The sequence below is a fragment of the Bos javanicus genome, chromosome 28, assembly GCF_032452875.1.
Source record: "Bos javanicus breed banteng chromosome 28, ARS-OSU_banteng_1.0, whole genome shotgun sequence".
NCBI classification, from domain to species: domain Eukaryota; kingdom Metazoa; phylum Chordata; class Mammalia; order Artiodactyla; family Bovidae; genus Bos; species Bos javanicus.
The window spans coordinates 43697427-43723549 of NC_083895.1; the positions used below are offsets into that span (position 1 = coordinate 43697427).

At 49.3% G+C, this 26123-nt stretch overlaps 1 protein-coding gene across 2 annotated transcripts; it reads right to left on the reverse strand.

Annotated features, from left to right (window-relative positions):
• Positions 1–372: 372 nt before the first annotated feature.
• Positions 373–25533, reverse strand: LOC133240561 (anthrax toxin receptor-like). Of its 2 annotated transcripts, XM_061405599.1 has the most exons (12): positions 24898–25531; positions 17607–17678; positions 16074–16145; positions 13258–13339; positions 13119–13152; positions 12161–12240; positions 12014–12082; positions 11607–11684; positions 11445–11505; positions 4300–4395; positions 942–1011; positions 373–545 (listed from the first exon to the last, which is right to left on the reverse strand). In XM_061405599.1, exons 1-12 carry the CDS (start codon positions 25152–25154, stop codon positions 470–472), a joined length of 1047 nt encoding a protein of 348 aa, XP_061261583.1. In that variant the 5' UTR covers positions 25155–25531; the 3' UTR covers positions 373–469. The 2 variants fall into 2 exon arrangements, with proteins under 2 accessions (XP_061261583.1, XP_061261584.1); XM_061405600.1 differs by lacking the exons at positions 373–545; positions 942–1011 and adding an exon at positions 2741–3168 and having other exon boundaries at positions 24898–25533.
• Between the last annotated feature and the right edge of the window lie 590 nt (positions 25534–26123).

Consider the following 26123-nt stretch of genomic DNA (forward strand, 5'->3'; position numbering starts at 1 on the left):
TTGGAGTTGCTTAGAGCTTGAGTTGGTTCCTTGCACATACCTTCAACGATACTTGGTTCACAGAGAAGGCAGTTTCTGTAGGACCCAGATAGCCAGCTGCACCTTGAGACACTCATAGAGGCATTCCAGTGAATTTCACAAACCAGAGTTGTGGGGATAGCTCCCTGATAAAGAACTCAGGCACCAAACTGGCTGGCCCTTTCCCAATGATGTTGTTCCCCTGTCCTGCATCCCTGGTTGTCTCTTCCTCCCAAGCAGATTCTCTTGCAACCCAACATTCACTCACACAGTCCCTGCTGGTAATTTTCAGGCTTCGCTCACTCCAGGTATTTTCCCTGTTCAGAGAGTAATCAACGATGGCCACCCTAAAGCATAGAAGAGGGCAAATGCTGACAAGGTGACACCTGACAGTTCTTGCACTTGTCTCAATCTGTTTCCCCAGATGTCTTTATTGTAATGACTTCAAACATCAGGCATTTGGAGCTTCCAGGGAGCAGGAAGCATGCGCAAGGAAAGCTGATGCCCAGACAACATGCGACTGACCTCTGAAATGAAGGCAGACCAGGCAGTGAGGAGCCCTGCATGGGGTTAGATACCCTCATGACCACGGACTAAGTGACTAAGGATGGCTGTATGTGTCACCATCCCAACTCTGTATGTACACAGCATGTTGGCTTCGTCTGGAAAAGCTTCCTGGAGTAAAGGTACCATCCCTGGGACACACCATCTCCCACATCCTGCCCTCCTCAGCAGAGCCTGGGTCACAGCCCACAGCGGATCTCTGAACACCTCAGGGGATTATCAACCAGGACAGGGGTGGAGGATGCCTGAGCCGTCTTGGAGACAGACATGTGCTGCCCTCAGTAAATGGGGCATCCCACACTCCGGACTCCTCATGGCGGGGAAACCTGCCCAAAGGGCCCCAGATCATAAACACTTACTTTCCAGCCTCAAGAAAAACATGTCCTATGCAGACTAGTTTTTCTCCAGTCACTGAGTCAGGTGGTTTAGCTAAAAGACAATCATATGAAGAGTGTCAATGGACTTGTCCATCCATCCACCCCTCCCCTTCTGCCTGCCCTTGGTAAGCAGAGCCACCGCTCCGGCAGAAGCAGCTTCTCTTCTCTGCCTTCTTCTGACACCCTACCATGCACCAGGCACGGTGCAGGGGCTCAGGTGTTTCATGGGAACAAGGTGGGCAGAAGCTTGCTCTTAAGGGCCTGACATTTGTGGGACTCAACATGGAGACAGACAATAAAGTACCAAACAACAAAATGAATGCCAGGGAGAAAAGCACCATGATGTCAATAAGCAAGGGAAGGAATAGGGAAGGGAGTGGAAGGAATAACTGCTTAGTCTTTTAGAGACACAATTTCTCCTTAAGAGAAAATGAAATATTTACACAGAACATGATGGGGGATATCTGGGATTTGCTTTATAATAATCAATGGTGAAAATATAAGCAAACCAGATTGGCCAGCGTTGATAATTATTGAAAGCAGGTAAGGCTGCTTCAAGGGCTCTATACAATTTTTGCCACTTTTGTATGTTATTGAGAATTCTCATTAAAGATAAGGTCTCTGAGGCAATGTTCCTGGAGCTGAAACCAGATGAGGGGAAAGGCAAGGGAAGTTCTGAGGAAGAGTGCCAGGCTGTGGGCACCTGTGCCATGGCCTGTGGCACAGTTAGCTGAACTTCTTGACGGAAAGAGATGAGTGGTGGGGGACTCGTGGACCCTGGGAAGGGGTGTGGGCTTTATTCTAAGTACAGTGAGTGTGTCGAGGGGCTGTCCAAGTCCAGATGAGTTTGGATACAGAGGCAGAAGGCCCTGTAGGTGGCCTGGATGTGGGATGAGAACAAATGGAAGTCACGGATGACACGCAGGTTAGTGAGCAGAGCGTCTGGGTGGGTGGTGGTGCTGTCTGTGCACACAGGGAAGCCCCTGTGTCCGGGCTTGTTCTATAATGTTGTGGGGGTTGGCAGATGGCCCTCAGGAGCCCCCGCCGGTGCACGGTGAGTGGCTGTGGAGCCTTCCCTCTCCTGAACCCTAACTAAACTCACCCCCTGACTGTCTGCAGGTCAGGCCTTCCCTCTCAGATGGTTCCCTTCCCAGTGACCAGCTTTTGGCCATAATTCAGTTCTCACATTAGCGATGAAGTTCTGAACTGTTTTCCCCTTCATTGGTACTGATATTAAAAAACTAATCACTAAGTTTATTTAGGGGGAAGGATTTGTGTCTGAGGGGTAGAATGGCTGAGATTAGGGTGAAAAAAAAATCACAAGAAAATGTAGTATAATCTCCACAGTGTTCACACAGCAGGGAGAGTGAGGTAATGGCAGCCACCTCATATACCGAGGGTCACAAGAACACCATGTTTAAAGATTTCTTAATATGTGAAATCATGACACACTTAAGATAGACAATATAAAGCATACAGAAATGTTGGTTTTAAAATTAATCTTTGTTATGCTTTTCTGTGTTTACTAAAAAGTTTTCCCAGATGTTTTAATCAGAGTAAACTATAATGAGAGACTACCAAATGAATCCTCATTGCACTCATGGCAATCCTCAGGGCTCATGGCAATAAATACTGCTGATCCACCACTCTGGTCAGCCTCCAGCCACATCCACCATGGTGGTCAGCAGAGAGCCCAGCAGGAATAAGCTCTCCCATGTGAGATCTCTGTGCTGGTCCACCTCAGAGAGAAACTGAGGACACCACGAGTGAGAAAACAGTAATAGAAGTGTCTGAGAACATTTATTGGATGATAGGTTGTTCCCAACCTTTTTCAAGAACTCTCATCAGCAAGGCCAAAGGCCCAGACTAGGTGGTCAGATCACTGCTTTCCAGCTCTTACTGCATCAGCTACATACAATTAGGTCTCATTTGAGAATTAACTGAGATCGTGCATATAAGCCACTTAGCACATAACCTGATGCAGCAGGTGCTCAATAAACATACGTTCTCCATACAAATGATTTACGGTAGGAACCACTCCTGAGAAAGTACAGACCAAGGGAAATCTAACCCCCAAGGCCATTTACACCCTGTGTGGTGTGAGAGTGTGGAAATGGCAGAGCCCTGCCTGTTCTATGCACCCATGTAAGGAGACATGGTCCAGAAGTGTCCTGGTGGAGAGGACTCGCTCTGGGTTTATCAGATGACCCTGGAATGAGGAGTCAGAGAACATAATATAATCATATCCAATCAACGTATCAGGGGGCTGGCTGGGAGAGTTAAGGAGGAAGAGGAAGTCCAACTATCTCCAGGCACTCTCTGGGGGAGGTCAGACCTGCCTCAGTGATGAGGGCACATCTCCTGCCCCCACTGTGGGCTTTCTCAGGCTGCTCCCCCATTGTGGAGGATATTTGTGCCTGAATATTTCCAAATAGTAGCCTTATGTATATGGTAGGGCTTAGTTCAAAGAAGGCAATGGCACCCCACTCCAGTACTCTTGCCTGGAAAATCCCATGGATGGAGGAGCCTGGTAGGCTGCAGTCCATGGGGTCACTAAGAGTCAGACATGACTGAGCAACTTCACTTTCACTTTTCACTTTCATGCATTGGAGAAGGAAATGGCAACCCACTCCAGTGTTCTTGCCTGGGGAATCCCAGGGATGGCGGAGCCTGGTGGGCTGCCGTCTTTGGGGTCACACAGAGTCGGACACGACTGAAGCGACTTAGCAGCAGCGGCGGCGGCAGGGCTTAGTTAGTGCACCTACCCTACAGACCCCATTTTACACTACAGATAATAGAGGCTGAGAACAGAACATTCACTAGGTCAAAATCACACATGTAAAATGGGCCTGAGCCAAGATCCCAGGGCCCAGGCCTGGCTGTTGTCATCCTTTCTCAATCCCGGTGACCCCACTCTCCTGGGAGAGCTCAGTGCACCTTGCACAGACTCAGGGCCCCAGGGCTGCCTCCACTTCTCACCAACAGACTCATAAGATTCAGGTCCTTTCTCTCAAGGGGAGGGAGGGCCAAGGAAATAGTGGGAGAATGTAGCATGAGGGCAGAGCCAGCGCTCCCAGCAGGGCTGAGCCTTTGCAGGGATAAGCCCGGATCCAAGGCTTTCTTGACTTGTTGGGGACTGATCACTCCCCAGCCTGAGATGAAGGGCAAGGGGGCCAGGTTTCCTAGCCACGTCCCTGCCTCTGCTTGTCCCCACTCCTTCTATCCTCAGAGTGTCTAAGTGAATGGTAAGGAAGGCATCTGACGGCTGGGTTGGCTGAGGGAATGCAGTGTGGTGTGGAAAGTTTGTCACTTAGAGGCACCAAGGTGGGGGGTTACTTACTGTAGACTTTGTTTTTGTCCAGTTTATATCTGCAAGTATAGTCACTAATTTTGTCTGGACTCAGGTCAGGTGCATAAAATCCGAGATGGTAGGATTCTGCAAGGGCAACATCCAAATTTCTGTGTTAGGAGTGGTTGAGTCCTGACTTCCTTCCGACTTCACAATTATTACAGGTCACCCCATAACTGCATTCCCCGGGGACACCCGTAAGGAACCAGGGTCTGAATAACCCATTTGTCCCCTGGGCTCACCTGTTGTCACTGACGGTCCACTCTGAGGCAGCAGGGCTGGGCTTTGAGAACTCAGGGGACCTCTTACTACTTCCCCTGACCCATCAAACTCACTAAAGGCACCCAATGTCATCCCCACCACAGAGGCAAATCCAGTCTCGGGTTTCTGACCCATATGTCCCAGAGTCTTCCCTAGGCATTGCAGGCAGTGCTCTCCACCAGGCCCTCCCTTACACAAAGACAGGAACCAAGATAAAGCAAGCTGAAGATAGATCTGACCCTTGTTTGAGTTGAGCACACAAGGCTGGTGCTTTGTGTAGCACCAGCTACACAAAGGACTTTCTCGCACTTGGGGTTTATTCCTCTTCCCTGTGCTTCTCTGTGCCTATAGCAGGCTAGAGACCCCAGAAGCAAGGCCAGGACCTGGGTGAGGCAAGCAAGGAGGAAAGGACCCTGCACAAGAGAATCCCCCATGGAGGATAAAACCTTGTCTTAGATGTGGTTCTGAAGTATTCAATGACTGCTCTTCCCTTCCCTCTTCCTGACCCTTCATGTTCCTCACACAATGCCCCCAGGGTTCACCAGCACTTCCTTTTGCCAGGGTGAGAGACATTGATATGCTAAAGTGAAGTTCTGGGCCATAGCCTCTCTCTAGGCTGCTGGGAATTTCTGGTCCCGGAGGCAAATACCAGGGGACCCAGAGAAGACGGCTTCCCTGCTGGCTCAGTCAGTAAAAAATCCACCTGCAATGTGGGAGACTGGGATTCAGTCCCTGGGTTGGGAAGATCCTCTGAAGGAGGGCATGGCAACCCACTCCAGGATTCTTGTCCAAAGAATCCCCATAGACAGAGGAGCCTGGAAGGCTACAGTCCATGGTGTTACAAAGAGTTGGATCTGACTAAGAGGCTAAGCACAACAATCTGGGGAGTTGTCCAGGATAACATGCAAGTCTTCTTGCTCTAAGCCCAAGGTCATTAGCCTCCACCTGTGCCTCCTGGACAAAGTTGGTGAATTTCAATCCCATATGCTTCATTTGTCCAAGGTCAGTTAACTCGAGGAGCATTCCTCAGAAATGCCAGCACAGACTTTTATCTGGCAGTCCTGATTCCTCCTGCTTCAGGTATCCCCGCAGTTCCCATCAGATCAGGGCCAAGTTTGCAATTTCTCTCCTTGCAGAAAATATATTCTCAGCCTGTGGGCTGAAGCTGGCTTGATGATAAGTTTTTTTAGGTTTTCAAGGGTTCTCCAAAAATCGCACCCCATGTTTAAAGTCTGCATACTTTCTTGACACCAAATAAACAAAAATTTTTGAAGAAAGAACAGAGCTGGAGCTGGTGCACTGGGGCGACCCAGAGGGATGGTACAGGGAGGGAGGAGGGAGGAGGGTTCAGGATGGGGAACACGTGTATACCTGTGGTGGATTCATGTTGATATATGGCAAAACCAATACAATATTGTAAAATTAAAAAAAAAAAAAAAAGAGCTAGAGGTATTATGTTTCCTATTTTCGGACTATACTCCAAAGCTGCAGTAACCAGAACAGTATGGTACTAATACAGAAAGAGACACATAGGTATAGACAGCCCCAAAGTAAACCCATGCACATATGGTCAGCTGAACTATGACACAAAAGCCGAAGCACCTTCTCTGCTCACCGAGACATGGGAATCTGTATTTGTCCCAGAAAAAGCAGGTGGGACTGTGTCTTACACATACACCTTTGCCAGCACAACTGGGTCCACCTGAGCAGGGCAGCTGCCCCTCAGTCTCAAAGCGGATTGTCTGCAATTTACATTTTAGGATTCCTTTTTGCAAAGAAGCATAGCTCTAAACGAATAAACTATATTGTAAGTAGACACAGGCAGAGAAAGGAAACCTTAACTGCCAGAATATGGAGAGGTCGGGCTCTAGATGAGGCAAAAATAGACCGTGTAGCCTTCCTGCCAAAAAGACAAGAGGAACCAGAAGTGGGAAAATCCATGCAAGGCACCACCTGCTGTGTTCATTCAAAATGATGTTCTCCACAAGCAAGCATCTACAGTGCGCCTATCAATCTTTATACTTCTTCCTTTAAGTCTCCTGAATCCACGAGGTACACATGATCTACTACTCCCAATTTTACAGAGGGTGAAATTGGAGCTAAGATAGGGCAAGAGGTTCCCCCTACTCTCTGGCAGGTACAGGGCCAGAATCTGAGCTCAAGTACCTAACCCAGCACCCACTCACACCGCCTCTGCTCCTGTCTTGAAATGAAGTGCAAGTTGTTTAGTCGTGTCCAACTTTTTGCGACCCCATGGACTATACAGTCCATGGAATTCTCCAGGCCAGAATACTGGAGTGGGTAGCCGTTCCCTTCTCCTGGGGATCCTCTCAACCCAGGGATTGAACCCAGGTCTCCCGCACTGCAGACGGATTCTTTACCAGCTGAGCCACCAGGGAAGCCCATTCCTGCCTTAATTCTGAACATCTATCACACTCCTCTCCAGGGACACATCCTCCCTGACACTTTGATACGTGGATTTTTCAGCTCGTTGGACTGAGTTGGAACCAGAGAGGAGCTGGCAAGCCCCAGCCTCATGGTAAAGATTGGACTCTGCCTCCTCCTCCATGTGGGTGACAGGAGGGAGGGCAGCAGCCGAGGGCAGGGCCAGCTGACAGCCCAGAGCACAGACCATGCTGCCTCTTCAGTGGCAGTGCGCACTGCCCTCCGCCTGGTGCCTTCCTTCCACCTTGGGTCTCCTGCTGCCTCCAGCCCTGCTCAGGTGCTGCTTCACCTTCGCAGCAGAGCCCCTCTGCCCCAGGCAGTGCTGCTCTCAAAGGAGGGCTTCTAAACTCTGGCAAGTCTCCAAAGTGGAAGGCAGGGTGATGGTTTCAGGTTTTTGAGCAGAAGAGAGTTCAAAATAAACAAGTTTTCTTTGTCCAGGCAGCAGCCTCTTCTGTTTCCCAACACCCCATATCCTAATTCCTCTCAACAGTTAGCCCCACAGGATGAAAATGAAGTTGCAAGAAGAACGGAAATCAGTGCACAGGGCTTCATTTCCCATGCACAGTGCAGCTGCCCACCAGAGGCAGAAGGACCAACAGCCTGAGGGTTACTGATCCTTTGTGGAGGAGAGAGCTTTCTCTCTGGAAGAAAAGTTACACACCAGGTCACCTGGGGCCGCTAGACAGAGTTATGGGAAGGTAGGCTCCCTGAGAAAGCCAGGTGGAGAGGAGCTTGAAGAGGGCATGCAACCTGCATGAGACTGACTAGGGTGCACGGATAGAGGTGACCTGCCTTGGGGAGGGCAGATGGCGGAGCCCTACATGCAGCTTGGCACGGCCATTTTGAGACAAGCTGGACACTGCCCACAGTGAGCTGGGTGGCCTCTCAAGGTATCAGTTCTACTTCTGGTCTTGATCCCAGGGATACTCTGACCCAAGAGGGGTAACCATCAGAACAGTCCCTGCAATGTGACTTGTAGTATACTTATTAGGAATGATCTGAATACTGACCAAGGGAGACTAATGAAATACATTGGTCCATTCATGCAGGGAATACTGTGCAGAGGCTGGAAAACATTATGTACTGCAAGATCCCACTAAAGGAAAAATATCTTCATAAAGTATATTTAGGTAGGAATTTACATATAAAAGCAGAACTCCTTGTGATTGTTAGCTCAGGAGAAAGTGGGATGGGACAAGGGGGGACCTTATCCTGGAGGAGGGGCAGTCTCTGCCCAGGCTGGCTGCAGGAGTGCCCGTCTGTGACCATCCTTTATGCCTCAGGTCCTCCTGCCCCACAGAGCCTGCCCACCCCCCCCTCACAGAGAATCTCTGGCCAGGATGCAGAGCTGGACACCAGAGGGAAGCCCTGCTCTGCACTGGTTCCTACTATGGCCTTTGCTGCCGGGTTCTTGCAGACACTCACTCTGGTCTGGTCACATACAGGAAAACGGGTGACAGGCTGCCGCCTCCAGCCTGCCTTCCAGGGTCAAATCTCAAGCAAACCCAGCAACCCACAGGGTGGGTGAATCCCCAAACCACAGTGGCGAGTGCCCGGGGCCAGATCCTGTGCTCATCCCTGTGAGTCACTGAGGAGAGGTTCCAAAGCAGCAAATTAGACTGTAGAGGAAGAAATCAGGGAGTAGCTGTCTCGAGGGGGTGGGGGAGGGATTGCCTGGGAAGGGAGCTGAGGGGACACTCTAGGTGCAGATGTAATGCTCTGAGTCTTCGTGGGGTTTGGGGTTACATGGGTGCCCTGTGCATTTGTCAGAACTCATCAAATGATACACTTAGGTCTGCTGCATTTCAAAAAGAGAACTCAACCAAAAACAGTTACCAGGTAAAGTTAGGCACAATGAAGGGTTTGGAGGTGAGGTAACCCCATGATAAACGATGATAGAAATGCTGTCAGTCCAGGTAGTGGAGACAGGAGAGTCCACTGTACATCCGTGTTCACTTTGTTTTGCTATAGTTATGAACATTTCCATAATAAAAGGTAGGAAAAAGCGAGGTGAATGATAAAAATTAAAATAGCCATGGACACAGTGAAGCAGAAGTCACAGTACATAAGTGACAAGTGACAGAAAAACATCAAAGCTGTGGGAAGCCGCAGCGAGCAGCTGAGCAGGAGAGGCTCTGGGACTGAGGCACCAGGAGAGTGACGTCTGAAAGGGTGGTAAGCTGAAGCCTGTAAAGCTGTGGGAAGCTGCAGCGGCAGCTGACCAGGAGAGGCTCTGGGACTGAGGCACCAGGAGAGTAACATCTGAAAGGGTGGTAAGCTGAAGCCTGTAAAGCTGAGGGAGGTTTTTCAGGAAGTTCAGTCCCCTGACCCCACAGCCTCTGCAGCAGGTGAGCTTACAGCAGAGGCTGGTCCTTGGAGAGTCTGATGATCCAGCTGGAGGGCCTCAGCTTCTGTGGTCAGGTGGGAAGGGAAGCGGCCTGCTCAGCCCCTCGTGCCCTGGGCAGAGGAGGGACTGGGGCACAGGCCTGGAGGCAGGCCTGGGGCACAGGCCTGGAGGCAAGGAGGCGGGCAGAGGCCTCTGCTTAGTCTTGGAGTAGAGTCTTAGTCCTGAGAGGCTGAAGAAGTGACCTGCCTCATGCTCACCTCCTCCAGGCTTCCTCACGCCCAGCCTACTGACTTATTCAGAGTGACAGCTTCTGTTTGTTTCAGGCCCAGGTTCCTGCCTTGAGCTTTCCCCCCAGTGACAGCCGTGCTGTGAGACGGCTTTCGACAAGATGCCGGCGGTGGTAAGGGTTAGAGCAGTACCACTTGACCTCACTGGCAGAGGGTGTGCAGTGGGCACCTGTCACCCCTGCTGGGCCACCACAGGGCGTGGATGACAACAGGCCTCCTCCCCTGGGGTCTGACAGGGCTGTGTGTGTCCTGGGGACATGATCAGAGCATGGAAGCTGTCAGGCTGTTAGACAGCTGGCAGCAACACCAGAGAAGCAGGGAAAGACCCTGCACGTGTGTGTGTCTCTCCTCACATCTACACTTCGCATTGCAGGTCACAGGGTCACAGACAGGAGGAGTCAGGGTCAGACGTGACCTACAGTGGGTGCAGCTGAGGACGTTTTCATCCTGGGTGTTCTTTAACCATTTCCTTCCCCAACCTGGGCTCTGCATGAGAGTGGGGGCAGAGCCAGGGGCCAGCTCCTGTTGGCAAGGACCACCAGCTTCCAGATACTGTGCCAGTCACTGTGAATCCCACTGCGTCTACATCTCTTTGCAGATGTGATAGTGGATGTTTGTTATTTAGACTCTGAAGATGAAATTGGAGCTGCCAGATACTCAGCAACTTGCCCTGGTTTTGTACCTGTGGGCAGCAGATCTCGGATATGAGCGCTGCTCTGTGTGACCACAGCCTACTGCACCGTGGTCTTGCAGTTTGGAGCACCGCAACCAGGACCAGTCTCCTGGGTCTGCGTCCAGCTGCATCCAGCTGGGAGCCGTTTACCCGTGGGAGCTTGTGCTTATCCACCTGCCTCAACTGTGCAAATCCCAGTGATGTGGATGCTCAGGCTGGCACACACAGAGCTCACTCAGAGAGAGCGCTTCTAATAGAAACTTGACTGCACAGGGTGCTTCCCACACCGAGGCAGGGACCCTCCCAGGGGAGAGAGGGTATCCTCGTCAAGTTCGAGACCTCAGAGAGAGGCCATCCTTGTTGAATCACTGGGTATAGTGTTGGCTGTGAGAATTTGTGTGGTTGCCTTTGTCAGACTATGGTCCTCTTATGACTTGAACTTTGTCCAATTCTTTTATTCATCCATTGAAAAAAGTCATATTTTCTTTCTCCATTTTGCTGATGTGGTAAATTACACTGATATTTCAAATACTGAGTCAAACTTGCATTTCTGAGGTGATCCTTAGTTAGTCTTGATGTATTGTCCTTTTCATATATTGTTGGATTACATTTGCCAGTGTTCCATTCAGAGTTTAAAAATAAATTTTCTTATTACTTAAAATACATTTCTTATTAATCTGTGCTTTATTTTTCTTATATCTAAGTAAAACTGTTTAGCTTTGAATTTTAAAAAGGTAATTACACTAATCTTACTAGGGTAATTATTTCCCAACACATGTATGTGAAGTCGTTTGGTGGTATATACCTTCAATTTATACAGAGCTGTATGTCAAGTATATCTCAATAAAACCAGAAGAAAAGGTAATTACACCCAATATCTACATCATAATCCATGGCAGACATGACTCACACACACACTTACTTAAATACTCAACACACAATAACATACGCGACATATTTCTGCAACAACACTCCATGCACACACACAGCACACACCAAGACACCACACACACACACACACAGACTCACACTTACACCAGAGACACACACCTCAGACTCAGGCACATTCACATCACGCACACGCAAATGTCATTTACTCTTGAACAGTGACCCCAGCACGTACCTCCTACACAGGCATAGTAGGTGTCCCCACCCATAACTTGCTTACAGGAATTTCCCACGAGCTGGAAGAGAGTATCATAGGTGGTAGGGTCAGGAAGAGAGACACACATGAGCATGGTGAGGAGCTACCCCAACCTCCTTCTCACATTTATCCCACACTCACCGATACAATAAAGCCTTCCATGTCATCAGGTTTGGGTAGCTCATATACCTGGGTCTTTGCACCCACAATTTCAAACAACTACAAGGGAGAGAGGATGGCTTGGCAAACACACAAGGGTTGAGAACACAGCATTCTGTCCCGGGAAATAGGCTCTTGCCTGCTGCCAGGTTGGACCCCAAGCCTGGCATCTGTCAGTACCCCACCCTCAGGGCGTGGAGAGCTCCTCCACCCACACCTCTGGTGTAGAGTTTACACAACACCTTCTGTTCATCTGAAGTGACTACCTGTTGTCCAAACACTCGGGCTGGGGTACAGGGACATCCACTGGGTGATGCTGGGACAGCTGCCTTTGAAAATTTTCCCCAACTGGGTTCAAGGGCGGCGCCTGGTTACCTGTTCTGAATTACCTGGTTTCTCTGAGAGTTTTTCATACCTATGGCATAAAGTTTGGTCTTAAAATTCTTCAACCTGTTGGACTAATAGAAAAAAAGACTGTGAGTAGAAAATACACAACCAGATGGGACACAAAGTTGGAAATGATGGATGGGACTTACTTCCCGCATAGCAGCCCACACTGTCCATTTGTCCAGTGATCCAGCAGTCAAAGCATAAACCATGCTGGCAGCTTTATTGTCTGCAGAACAAGCAGGGAGTGGCCTGGTCAGCAAGCACCTGCCTCAGGCTGCCAGGTCCACAGTGCAGCGCCCACATCTCCTCCTCCTGAGGAGGGGCCACCCTGACCTGAGTACCCACCACCCAGAGCACCTGGACGGAGAAGGACCCTTAGTCTAGGACTCACGTGACAGATGAGGAGCCGGGCTCAGAGTGCTTCCTAGTGACCCTCACTAGGGGCAGGTGGACAGCCTTTATCCTGAATGGCAACTGCAGCTACTTCGCTGGCAAGGACAAGCCTCTCAGCTGAGCTCAGGGAGGAGCACCCAGACTGACTGCCAGAGGCTTGGGCAGCAGCCCCGCCCAGCTCCCTGCCTTCCCAGCAGCCTGCGCTTCCTTCCTGATGAGGCCGCAGCCCTACAGTCTACATGCCGGTGGTTCTGGGCCGAGCACAGCCTTTCCCACTGTTGGAAACATGGTCACAGGACGAGAGTCAACCACAGGGGAGAGGCTGAAGGGGCAGAGCCAGTGCCGTGGTGGACAGAGTGTGGGCAGGCCGGGGCACCAAGGCCTCTGCTCCCCAAACTGAACTATATTTACTCACTCACTGTCCCTGGAATTTCTCTTTTCTTTTTCATGCAGTCCAACTGTAGGTCAAGCAATGATATCTAGTAAGAACTAGGAATTTAAAGCATGACCCCATGTGGTTCTCAGGAACATCCCTGGGGGAGCTTTTCATCCTCACTGTGGGGAGGAGGGACCTGCAGCACAGAGAGGGCAAGGAGCTAGCGCCAAGAGTCAGCGCCAGGAGCTGGCCGAGGAGGGTGTGCACCAGCCCTCGCTGAGGCCCAGGCCTGGCTCTGTCCCACCTGAGCACAGTGACGTCAGCGGGCAACTTACTAGCAGAGTAAATTTTCGCAATCTCATCACCTGCCTGAAACAAAATAAAGGAAAGTTGGGGGAGGGCAGTGAGATGACCCAATAATTCTTTAAGAACTTGACAAAGCAGAATAAATCCTCTGACCTATAGAGTCCGTACCCTTTTCAATCCATCGTGCAATCTTCTGGTTCCTGAGGGCCTTACCCCCCGAAGTCTTTGAAGACCTTGTTTTAGTTCATTTCTGAAAACGATTCGAAAGGAGAATAGAGGAGGAATGGGTGTTGATGGCTACAAACAGCCCCGGCTGCCCTGGGACCATTCTGCCCTGTGCAGACCTGCCTGGACCTGAGGGGACACAAGCGGCCCTGTCCTCACTCTTCTGCCCATGTATCTGCCACGGACAGCACCAGCCCTTACCCCTTCTTCATTCCCGACTCAGGGGTATGGAGGAAGCTGCTTTTCTGTCCCACAAGTAGGACCTGGTTTTCAAAGTGCTCATCCCTGTATCAGGCATCCAGACTTCAGGGGACTCAGCAAGGGCCCTGCCTTAACTATCTGTGTTGAGAGGGGAGCACTCCGGATGTGCACCTGTGGATCCAGCACCCCCAACATGACTGGCGGTACTGCTGGCACCTAAGGGGTCCCTGGTGAGGGCACATTATCCTCCAACAGGCAAGGCTGCGTTTGGCAAAGTCACTCTGCTGATGATGCGCTGCCCTGGCCCCTCCTCTTCAGCCGCAGCTCCCTGAGGAGGACTTGGTCCCTCCCAGCCACTTCTCCCTCTGGACAAGCACTAAAGGAAGCAGTCAAGCTTCTCTGTTAGAGTCTAGGGCTCTTGGCCTTCATCTGTTCCTGAAGAAACAGACCATAAGCTGGAAAAGCGACCTGAGGGCTGTCCATGAAAGGGAGAGTAGTGACTCCAGGCTGCCATGACAATGAGATGTCATCCTCTGCTAAAGCAGATTGCAGGGGATGGGACTGGGACACACTGGGGTGGGGGGCAGAGACTTAGGTTCAGGCTTTCCAGTGTGATGGGCTGAGCTGTCACAGCAAGTCTAAGGATTACATGGTCCCTGAAGGCTGGCTTCTCACTGCAGGCAGAGATGCTCAATGTGCAGTGAAATATGAGAGCCCCAGACCTACTCAACCTAGCCCATGAGAAGAGGAGACCTGGGACCCATTGCCAGGGCAAGCCAAAGCAGATCTTACCTAGCTGAGCAGAAACACATGTCCTGGCACTTTCTAGAAGATTTCAGTTTCGTCATTCATACTTCAGAATATGCTGGAACTCTCAGTGCTCACAGCCTCCTGCCCAGGTCCCACATCATCAGGCAACGTTCTCACATGAGTGGCTCTCTCTTCTGCTGCCCTTCCAGCTCTTCTCATACCATGACACCAGGCTCCTACTTCCCTCAGCAATCACTCCTGCTCTTAAAGTACCCCACTCATACGACAGGAGCTGCTGAACCTCTTCCCAGTTCTCACCCACCCCCACCAGCATGCCTGAGGCTTCCTAGCCCCGTGCTGTCTGGCTTCTCCAGCACCAGAGCAAGGCCTGTGTGGACGGTGCCCTCTCAGCCTGCTCGCCCCAGTGGATAGGGCTCAGAGAGCACCAGCCCCGGTCCCAGTCCTGCCCCAAATCCTCTGCAGACCCTCTAGAGTCACACTTCTTATCAGGCTCCCTCAGCCACTCTGGACTCACCTTGTACAGCAAGACCCACCCCAGCCCTCTGCCACATCCTCCTAAATGCCTAGGCACTTTTGGAAATGCCCAACCCCAGGCTGAGACCAGCTCCCAGCAAGATTCTGTGGGGTCCTCCTGAGCTGGAAGAATGAGGGTCATGGTTGATGGTGACCTGTTTTCCTAGGTATGTATTCCCCTCCCCATCCAAACCACTCCCCCCCACCCCCCACACACAGGATTTCACTTCTTTTCCTCTCCCTTGAGCTCCATTCCCTCTCCTGAACCCTCTTGTCATGGAAGATTTCTCTCCTTCACTTTCCAGAGAGGACTGTGGAGGCCCTCCATGAGCCTCACTAAACCTCTCTTGGTTCGGGCCTCGAGCCCCATGCCTTGGAAGAGGCAGTTGTCCTCCTCTCCTCCTTGGGCAGCTCTGCCCCCAGAGGTACGTTTCCAGTCCTCGCTGGACACCTCTCTGCCACCTGTCTCCATGAACTGACACCATCACACTTCCTCCTTGGAAACCTTGCTGTCCTGTTTAAGCTGCTACTTGTGGCTTCTCTCCAAGGTCCTGAAAACGGTGCTGTGCCACAAATCCTGGACCCACTTAGTTCTAAATGACCTTAACCTCTCTTTGGTGTTTCACCCACTGAACTGGGTTCAGCGCATCAGGAGCATCTTTATCTCCCTGTTACTAGAAGCACGTCTTAACACCTCCAGGCTTTTTGGCACACTTAGGATGCTGCTGTGTCATGCTTCCCTCCTACACCCAGTTCTGCCTGGTATTTGGAACCACACGCATGGGCTTCCTTGTCTCAGATCCACCAAGGGACCAAGCTCCCACACAGTGAAGCTCCAGCACTTCATCACGCCCATCCCTGCTGTGTGGTTCTGACTCTGCCTGCCCTCTTCCCCCACGGCCCAGAGCAGAGACTGGCACGCAGGGCAGGTGCCCAACACAGGCCAGGGTTCACAAAGGGCCCGCATCTGCTCCTCCAGGTCCCAGGAGTCCTCACAGTGAGCCAGTTCTGAGAAAGGCGAAGAGGGCTGAGAGGACAGGATGAGTGGAGGGCAGGGCTGGGAGGGGGTTGAGATGATCCAGCAGCACAGGAGTCTGCTGGTGTCAGTACAGCCAGGGGTCAGTGGGAGCCAGGGAATCAGGACTGGGGTCTGAGTGGGCACTCAGGAGAGCCCAGGCTGGCCCAGCCTGCACCCAGTGGAGACCCTCAGCTCCCTGGGCCTCTCTGTGACCCTGCCCACCAGGCCTACCTTGGAGATTTAAAATGACACTTACCTGTCTGAGGTGAGTGGCAGAATGATATTGCTGACTGAGGAGTAGGTGATGAGAGAAATCCTCAGTTTAGGGCTGGGGAGGAAGCAAGGGCTCATAAGAAGCCATGAACACTGGTCAAAATGAATATCAACGAGCAGCCAGAGAGGCAGCGGTGCGTGTCAATTTCTGCCCTACCCATCCCAACTCTTTCGCCTTGGTGTGCGTTTCTCTAATCCTGAAAGTTCCAATACTTTCATGACGGGTTCAGAGGCCTGTACGATGTACGATCTTGCTGAAAGTTGCTAAGATGTCATCTCGGTCCATTTCTATATCCCCCCACCCCAAGCCCCCAAAGTTTCTTTCTCTCTCTCTCAGACACACACACACACACACACACACACACACACACGTAAGCACACACAGAAACATGTGCATGCTTCCTGCACGCACAAGAAAGTGGCCACTTATGCACTTGTGCGTGAGGGCCTCTCCACGGACCTCTCCTCTAATGTAAAATTCTTTGGACCTTACCACACTTCCTTCCTCTCTGTCTTCCATGCTTGCCTTTTATCTCAGGGAAAGTGTTCTACCTCTCAGCAGCCATTCATGCACACATCCTTCTCTCTTTCCCCCACTGTCTTCTGGTCCACTGACTCATCTTTTCATGAAATTGCTACCTAGCTGGGTTCCCCCTTCTCCTGGTTCAAGTTCCATCTCATTTAATTCATAATTATCAGACTTTTCTCCTGAAGCACAACCTTGATCATGTCAGATCCCTGCCCTAGAATAATCTATAGCTCCCTATTGCTCACAGCAGGTAATCACGAACCTGGCACAACGAGCCTCCCAAACTGCCCTGTTTAGCTTCATCTCTCAGTCGTCCCTTGAGTCAACCCCGCTTTCTAGCCAAACAGACCACTCACTACAGAAGTGGTTTCCGTTACCCTGTCTTTCCTCATCCTTTAAGATATAGTTCAATATTCCACAGTCTTTAGGAAGCCAAGCTTGCCTTCTTCTTTTTCTAAGAATACTTGCTTTTTCCTTAAAGTTGCAAGTAACTCCTTTGTTCTTATCCTTTGGTCGTTGGCACCCTTTAACTCAGTGTTTAGGTATGTGACTTGCCTGTTTCCTAATCTGTGAGGTCCTTAAGGACAAAGGGTGTCCCCTACACTGTGACCTGATTCCCAGGCAGGAGTCAAGAAAGATGTTGAGCATGTACTTAGTTGCTTGGTCGTGTCCGACTCTTGCAACCCCATGGACTGCAGCCCACCAGGCTCCTCTGTCCATGGGATTCTCCAGGCAAGAATACTGGAGTGGGTTGCCATTTCATTATCCAGGGGATCTTCCCAACCCAGGAAACGAACGCAGGTCTCCTGTATTGCAGGCAGACTCTTTACCGACTGAGCTATTGGGACCTGGTAAGATCAGTGTGACTGGTAATTCTGCCTCAGAACACCACCTAGGGCTCTCTGCTCCTGAAACCGAAGGACTCCCATTTTCACCAACTGTAAAGAGCTGTGTGCTCTGTCTGGCAGAGAAAAACGCCAGCCATACTTGGTAAACCTCTTCAGCAGCCGTTCTGTTAAATCACAAATTTCATTCCAGGTGTTGCCTTCGCCGTTTGACCTGAAAACAAAGAAGACCTGATTAGGAGGGATGAGGCGCCTCCTTGCGGTGGGCAGATTGTCTGCCTCTCCAGTTTCCAGCAGAGTCTTTAGCAACCCTTCCCCACCCCGTGTAGCTGAAGGCTGTCATACTCCCTTAGCAACCTCTTTGGGTCACCCTGGTGGTGACTTTCACCAGCATGAGTGGTGGAGAAGGTGACCAACCTGACTCTTGTTGGGGATGAGACACTTTGGGTAGTAAACCAGGTTGGTTGACACTCAAGGAATAAGGGAGGATACACTGGCTGGAGAAGTCTGAGCAATTCTAATACGTTTGCACTCCTGGTCCCCTAATTTCGACACGACAAGAAGAGCCCTGGCCTCAGGCAGGAGAAGGATGTACTACTTGGATTATTTTATTCTACTACTTTCTTATCGGCCTGCAAAGCTGAGCCACGCTGAACACTGAAGGCCTTTTCTGGGAACATTCATGGGGAGGGCAGCACTAGGTCCAGGATGCTGCTATCCTGGTGCCGTGATGCCACACCGTCAGGGAGAGCTGCAGGGCCTCCCTATCCCCACTTCCAGTTTCTCACTGCCATCGGCTCTGACCAGTTACCTGAATGGAGAATGGGGAGGCTGGAGAGCCTCACAACCTCTTAAATGTAGGTGTGAAGAACTTCCACGTGCCCTGCTGGCCTCGCAGTCCCGCACCTCTGCAGGATGCGCTCCAAGTTACGGAGGGCAAATGTGGGTCTCTCTGGCTAATGGTTTTGTCAAGGTTCTGCACATGGTAGTAGAGAAACTGAGGCTGGTGCCTCGTTCTGGGCTCTTCCTCCGCGAATGTTGGCTCAAGTCTTTGATACGGATTTTGAGTCTGAGAAAACCCGCCGGAGCTCCTTCTTTTTACCTGCAGTGATCACCATGCCCATAAACACCCTGAATATCATATTTAAATGTGTAATTCTCATATACCCAAGGGCGTCCTGACTCCTCTTGGCTGTATCTAAAGCCGTTAGGAGATGGTGAGTAAACTAAGGGTATATAATTCTAACAATACTATAGTTATTATTCATGGAGTATGTCACCCCACTCCAGTACTCTTGCCTGGAAAATTGCATGGATGGAGAAGCCTGGTAGGCTGCAGTCCATGGGGCCGCTAAGAGTCGGACATGACTGAGTGACTTCGCTTTCACTTTTCACTTTCATGCATTGGAGAAGGAAATGGCAATCCACTCCAGTGTTGTTGCCTGGAGAATCCCAGGGACGGGGGAGCCTGGTGGGCTGCCGTCTATGGGGTCACACAGAGTCGGACACGACTGAGGTGACTCAGCAGCAGCAGCATGGAGTATGTACATACCAGACACATTACATGCATGATATCCAATGCTGAACACTTCTATGAAATCATCATTATTTGTATTTTACAGATGAGAAAATGGAACTACTTACAGATCAAGCAACATTTCCATGGATGTGAATCATAAGAACCAGCTGTAAACCCCATGATTTACCCCCTCAACTTAGCAGACCCGGGAGACATGCTGTGTGTGGCAACTGTGGGCGACAAAGCATGAGATGGTCCACCTACCCACAATGCACACTTTGTCCTGGGAGCTCCTGTACTTTTGGTGCGAGGCAACGCCTTTCCTGACTATGCACACCACATCCTGCTTTCCCTCCCATCACTCCTCTCCACTGAGTGCCCCCTCACTGCAGAGGGTCTTCCAAAGAAGATATAAAGGAAACTCAAGTCTTTAACCCACCCAACTACTCTGCAAAAGGTTTCAGTGTGGGATTATTGTGAACGAAGCGTTAGATTCTAGAATATAAGAGAACACCAGCGTTTATGGCAGTGGAAACTATGACAGGGAGCTCCGGGTCCCTAGGAAGGGGGCACTCTGGAACCGAGCAGCCACATGGGCTTCTGCCAAACAAGTTTCAAGCATCAGCAGTGCCCTCCTCTTATATGGGAGTGGAGAGACAAGGACCACCAGCAATTGCAGGATAGCTTTGATACTATGCTTGAGACCAAAACACCCTACCGAGATAACTATGATGGGACATTGGAAGTTGTTGGGGCAGGGTCATGTAGGAGAGCTGACCTCTAAGAAAGCTAAATTTTCTTCCTCCTCTAATAAGAACTCAGTAGAGAAGGTGTAAGCCTCAAAAAGCAGGAAACAGTAGTCAGTACAAGCACAGGACTGGAAATGTGATCGTATTATCAGAAGGAAAATCTGCAAGATTTTTCTTGGAAGTGAGATCCCGTGGCTGCCTCTTGGAAGTGAGATCAAAACTGGTGAGGAAAGGGTTAGGAGCCTCACGACTTTTGCTGTGAACAGTAAGAGTGTTTGATTTAAAATTTGTGTTCAAGTAGTTTCTCCCAAATGTGAAAATAAAATTGCAAACAACAACTTATAGCATGAAGGATGTCAGCAACATGGCAGATTCTGAAAATCTAAGCTTTCATTCCCCCAGGGACACACTCAACAACCATACCTATCAGCATCAGCTTTCTAGGAGTCCTAAAAAACAAAAACCAACAATAAAGCAAAGGTGCAGCCAACAAATAGTTCATTTCAAAATGGTAGGAAAGTTCTGCTGCATATTTCGTCACCTTTCTCCCACACCTTCTCTGGCATGGCGACAATTTTGTTTTTGATCACCGGCTTTGTCCCAAGCTGACTTTGATCCAGAGGGCGGAATGTTGACCTTACTTACACATGATTTTGTAAAACTCACCTTACCTGGCTGGTGTCAATTAGGATGTTTAAAATCAGCTGTGGCGGGCATAGGTGAATTTAGAAACAGACCCATATGCGCAGCCCAAGAGAATGAGCAGGAAAGTCTTGAGAAGACTTTAAGTTTCCACCTCAGGCTGGTCCCTAGGCTCAGTGGTGGTCTGGCTAAGTGCTAAAGAAATGTCCTAGTAAAGAAACATTCTACAAAGAATGGAAGAGGTGGCTTCTTCCCATCACTCCCATGTCTTTTTACTGTTTTGCAATGATTTCATGTTTGTTTGAGATCCTGGCATTTGGGAAATCTCTGTCAATACACTCAATGAATAAGAGTTACAGGAACAGAAACTCTAGTGATCACATACAACAACAAGGAATATTCTTTGCAAAAGTAGTTTGGAAATGATTCAGAATAAATGGACTATTACATGAGTCTATATTAACAGATGAAAGCAAATACAACCCAGTGAGCTATGGTGAATTCTGCTTTCTAGATGTACCACATTATAGTAATAAAAATCCTAATTTTCAACAAAAATAATCATAAAAAATACGAAGAAACCAGACCACTGTTCATTCAAAGGAAGTAAATAAAATTACAGAAATCATTCCTGAAGATGAATGGCATCAGACTTACTAGAAACTCTGTAAGGCATCAGACTTACTGGAAAAACACTTAAAATCATCTTAAATATACTCAGACAGTGGGAAAATAAAGAGAAAGAAATAGAGGAAATTGGGATAGTGATACATGAGCAAAATAAATATCATGAAGGACAAATCATTAACAGATCAAGGAGGAATTTTGGAGCAGAAAAGTATAATAATAAATTGAAAAAATCATAATTAGGGTGGTTCAATAAAAAAAATTTACTAGGCAGAGAAAGGAACAAGCAAAGTGGAGGACAGGACAATCGCTGCGGTCTAGTGTTAGGAGCATAATGGAAAAGGAACGAATAAACGTGGTCAGAGTCTGAGGGACCTGCAGGACACACTTAAGCAGAACGATATACATACTGTGTGCATTAATAAAGCAAAAAAAAAAAAAAAAAGAAACAAACATTATTTGAAGAAATAACATCCAAAAACATCCAAAATTAGACAAAATATATGATCCTATAATTCCAAGGATCTTAGGTACAAATGAAATAAACTAAAGAGACTCGCATCAAGATACATTATAATCATACTGTTGAAGAGAAAGACTAAGACTCCGGAGCTCCGATTCTGTATCTGTGTATTCTATATTGAGGCTTCGGTAGGTCATTCATCCCCAGGCCTTGAGCAGCCTCCTGGCCTCATGCGTAAAATGGAGATAATAATATTTACTCACATTATGAAGAAGACATGGTGAAGAAACTGCTTTCCTCTCCTACCCCTATCTCCAACCTAGCAATGCACCTGGCTCCCCCAGCCGCCGACCATCCACACTCTCTGGAATCCTGGAGTCTCTGATTTCAAAATAGCTCGAGAATCTTTCCACTCATCACTGCCACCCATATCTACTGGTCCACGCTACCATCATCTCCTCCCTGGATTCCTGCACCAGACCCCTCACTTAGAAGGCTCTATTCTTGTGCCCTTCATCTGTGACTCTTTTAAACATGATCCAATCACACACCTACTCTGCTCAAAAGTCATCCAAGTATTCTCAGTCTGTCACTATAGTCTTTCCTGGGTACCTCTTTAGAACAGTCCCTCCCTCAAAACTTCTCATCCTCTTGTCCTGATTTTCCCCCTGGTGTTTATCCCCATCTAATACCCTAGCTCCTCTTTGATTTATGTCTTGCCTCCTAAAATGAAAGCTCTAAGAGGAAAAGGACTTTTCAAGTTCTGTTGTGTTTGCTGCCTTATCTCCATTGCCCAAAACAGTGAGTGGTGTATAGAAGTTTTCCAGTAATTATTTCAGTGAGGGGATGAGCAAGGGGACAAGGGAGTGAATAAGACTGCTCACCAATGGATGAAAGAGCCAGACAATTCTGGGAGGGTCACGCACAGAAGTGGGCCTTAGGAAGCATCACTACGAACAAAGCTAGTGGAAGTGATGGGATTCCAGTTGAGCTCTTTCAAATCCTGAAAGAGGATGCTGTGAAAGTGCTGCACTCAATATGCCAGCAAATTTGGAAAACTCAGCAGTGGCCACAGGACTGGAAAAGGTCAGTTTTCATTCCAATCCCAAAGAAAGGCAATGCCAAAGAATGCTCAAACTACCGCACAATTGCACTCATCTCACACACTAGCAAAGTAATGCTCAAAATTCTCCAAGCCAGGCTTCAGCAATATATGAACCATAAGCTTCCAGATGTTCAAGCTGGATTTAGAAAAGGCAGAGGAACCAGAGATCAAATTGCCAACATCCGCTGGATCATCCAAAAAGCAAGAGAGTTCCAGAAAAACATCTATTTCTGCTTTATTGACTATGCCAAAGCCTTTGACTGTGTAGATCACAATCAACTGTGGAAAATTCTGAAAGAGATGGGAATACCAGACCACCTGATCTGCCTCTTGAGAAACTTATATGCAGGTCAGGAAGCAACAGTTAGAACTGGACATGGAACAGACTGGTTCCAAATAGGAAAAGGAGTACGTCAAGGCTGTATATTGTCACCCTGCTTATTTAACTTCTATGCAGAGTACATCATGAGAAATGCTGGGCTGGAAGAAGCACAAGCTGGAATCAAGATTGCCGGGAGAAATATCAATACCCTCAGATATGCAGATGACACAACCCTTATGGCAGAAAGTGAAGAGGAACTAAAAAGCCTCTTGATGAAAGTGAAAGAGGAGAGTGAAAAAGTTGGCTTAAAATTCAACATTCAGAAAACTAAGATCATGGCATCTGGTCCCCTCACTTCATGGGAAATAGATGGGGAAACAGTGGAAACAGTGTCAGATTTATTTTGGGGGGCTCCAAAATCACTGCAGATGGTGATTGCAGCCATGAAATTAAAAGACACTTACTCCTTGGAAGGAAAGTTATGACCAACCTAGATAGCATATTCAAAAGCAGAGACATTACTTTGCCAACAAAGGTCCATCTAGTCAAGGCTATGGTTTTTCCTGTGGTCATGTATGGATGTGAGAGTTGGACTGTGAAGAAAGCTGAGCACCGAAGAATTGATGCTTTTGAACTGTGGTGTTGGAGAAGACTCTTGAGAGTCCCTTGGACTGCAAGGAGATCCAACCAGTCCATTCCGAAGGAAATCAGCCCTGGGATTTCTTTGGAAGGAATGATGCTAAAGCTGAAACTCCAGTACTTTGGCCACCTCATGCGAAGAGTTGACTCATTGGAAAAGACTCTGATGCTGGGAGGGATTGGGGGCAGGAGGAGAATGGGACGACAAAGGATGAGATAGCTGGATGGCATCACCGACTAGATGGACATGAGTTTGAGTGAACTCTGGGAGTTAGTTGGTGATGGACAGGGAGGCCTGACGTGCTGCAATTCATGGGGTCGCAAAGAGTCGGACACGACTGAGCGACTGAACTGAACTGAACTGAGGCTTATTCTTCTTACTGTAATGGCCTGAGGCTGGGGAATGGGTATGTAGGTCCCTTTCTTGGACAGCCTCTTTTCCTCCACCCATTTGCAGAATCCAGCAGGATTTGGTCCTGGCACCTCCACCAGCCTCTGTCATACCTCATCCAACCTCTAGGAGTCCATTTCCCTTTTCCAAGAGATTGCATAGGCAAATACATTCCCACTATGTCTCCCAGGATTGTCTTGAGGATGATAGATGCCAGTGATGAGCCTTGGAAACTGTAAAAATGTTTCAGTGCTACTGAGAGTCAAGCCATTGTTACTACTAAATAAGTAAAGTTTATCCTCCGTCTCACAGAGGAGTTGAAAATAGAACCAAGGCAATCTCTCCAGCCTGAGGATTCACCTCGCCCTTTCCTTTGAGGGTCAGAAGGTACCTAATGCACAGCCCAGGTTTCCCAGGGCCACAGGTAGACAAACCAAATTGTTCTTAAAGTGCACACAAATTAAAACGTGGTTCTCCAAGCTTTCGAAGAAAGCAGCAAAACAGTTGCAACCAGCAAAGCAAAGGACTTTCCAAGCAGAAACACTACAAGAGTGCCTAACAGAGAACACAGCAATCTCTCTGGAAAGAAAACAAAACCAAAACGCACTGTGAGCTTCCCACAGCTGCTGAGAAGGCGGGGCCTAGCAATCACCTGCCACTCCAGGTGTTTAAAGGTCATGCACGTGCATCGCAGATCCTGGCCAAGCTGAAGAAAGAGAGACAGGGCCACTGGGAAACCTTATGGTGCCCTTTTTCCTTTCCAGAAGTAGACATCGCAGGAAATAGATGCCTGGGGCTTTCTTTTTGTCTAGGAACAAGGAGGCCATAGAGGTCTATTCCTTGGGTCTGACCAAGACCGTCCTCATCTGCTCTGTCACAGAGCCAGGGGACCCCTTGAACCCCTTCTTCCCGTCAGTGACCTTGGTGACAGAGGCTCCTTGAGAAGCACAGGGGCCCAGACGGGAGGGCTACTCACGCATCCAAGACTAAATAGAAGTCAAAAGCACCATCACAGTCATGCAACTTGCTCGCCTTGCTCCTGATGCTCCTGTGGAGGCTTCCCCAGCCTGGGCTGAGGTAGCGGTGAATGGTTTTCCAGCCAAAGTCAAGGTGGCGGAAATTTCTCCAGTTCAGGACATCGTGCTGGAAGCTCCCTGCACTCAGCAGTGGAGGGAGCAGCAACAGCAACAGGAGGAGCCCGGGGCCGGGTATCCAGGGCCCGCTGCTCTCCATTTACCCGGCCATACATACGGCTCTGCTGGACCCTGGCCACTCCAGGCCCCCTCAGGCCACAGCCCCCACGACCTCCGCTGCCCAGGGGCCTCCACCCCTCTAGCCCTCTAACCGCGGTGCAAAATGAGCCGCCCCTGGTACCTCCCCCGAGGGGGAAGAGGCAAAGATGGTTGGCTTTGGGCCCTTCCCCCACCCCAAGGAAGCAGAATTCCTTGTGATGACCCTTATAATGGATGGGAAGGTTGGCATAGTGACTTTATGACCTGCGGTTCTACTCAATGTCCTGCCTGTGGACAACCCTGGGGGGAGGCAGGGGATCTTTGGAGGGGCAGTAGGGTGAGACCTCTGTCCCTCATCCTTCTCAGGGGGCCATTAAAATCCTGGAGAAATCCTACCTTTTTGTCAACTGAAAGAGAGCAGCTGAGATGGCTTAGATGAGGATATCACTGATGGGAGGAAGTCTGGAAAGTGGAAGTGTAGAGAGTTTCAGTGATCATTCTTGTGACTCCATGGATGGAAGGATCTAGAAGGGGAAGAAGGTCCTGCAAGGATGTCAAAGTACCTTGTGAATGAGGGGCACGCCAGTTATTTTCTGTTGTTTAACAAACCACCCCAAACTGGGTGACATAAAGCAAGAGCTATTTTATTATGGGGCTTCCCTGGTAGCTCAACCTGCAATGCAGGAGACCCTGGTTTGATTCCTGGGCCAGGAAGATGCTCTGGAGAAGGGATGTGTTACCCACTCCAGTATTCTTGGGTTTCTCTGGTGGCTCAGGCAGTAAAGAATCCACCCTGCAGTGTGGGAGACCTGGGTTCGATCCCTGAGTTGGGAAGATCCCCTGGAGGAGGGCATGGCAACTCACACCAGTATTCTTGCCTGGAGAATCCCATGGACAGAGAAGCCTGGCAGGCTACAGTCCACGGGGTCACAAAGAGTCAGACATGACTGAGCAAGTAAGCACAAGCTTT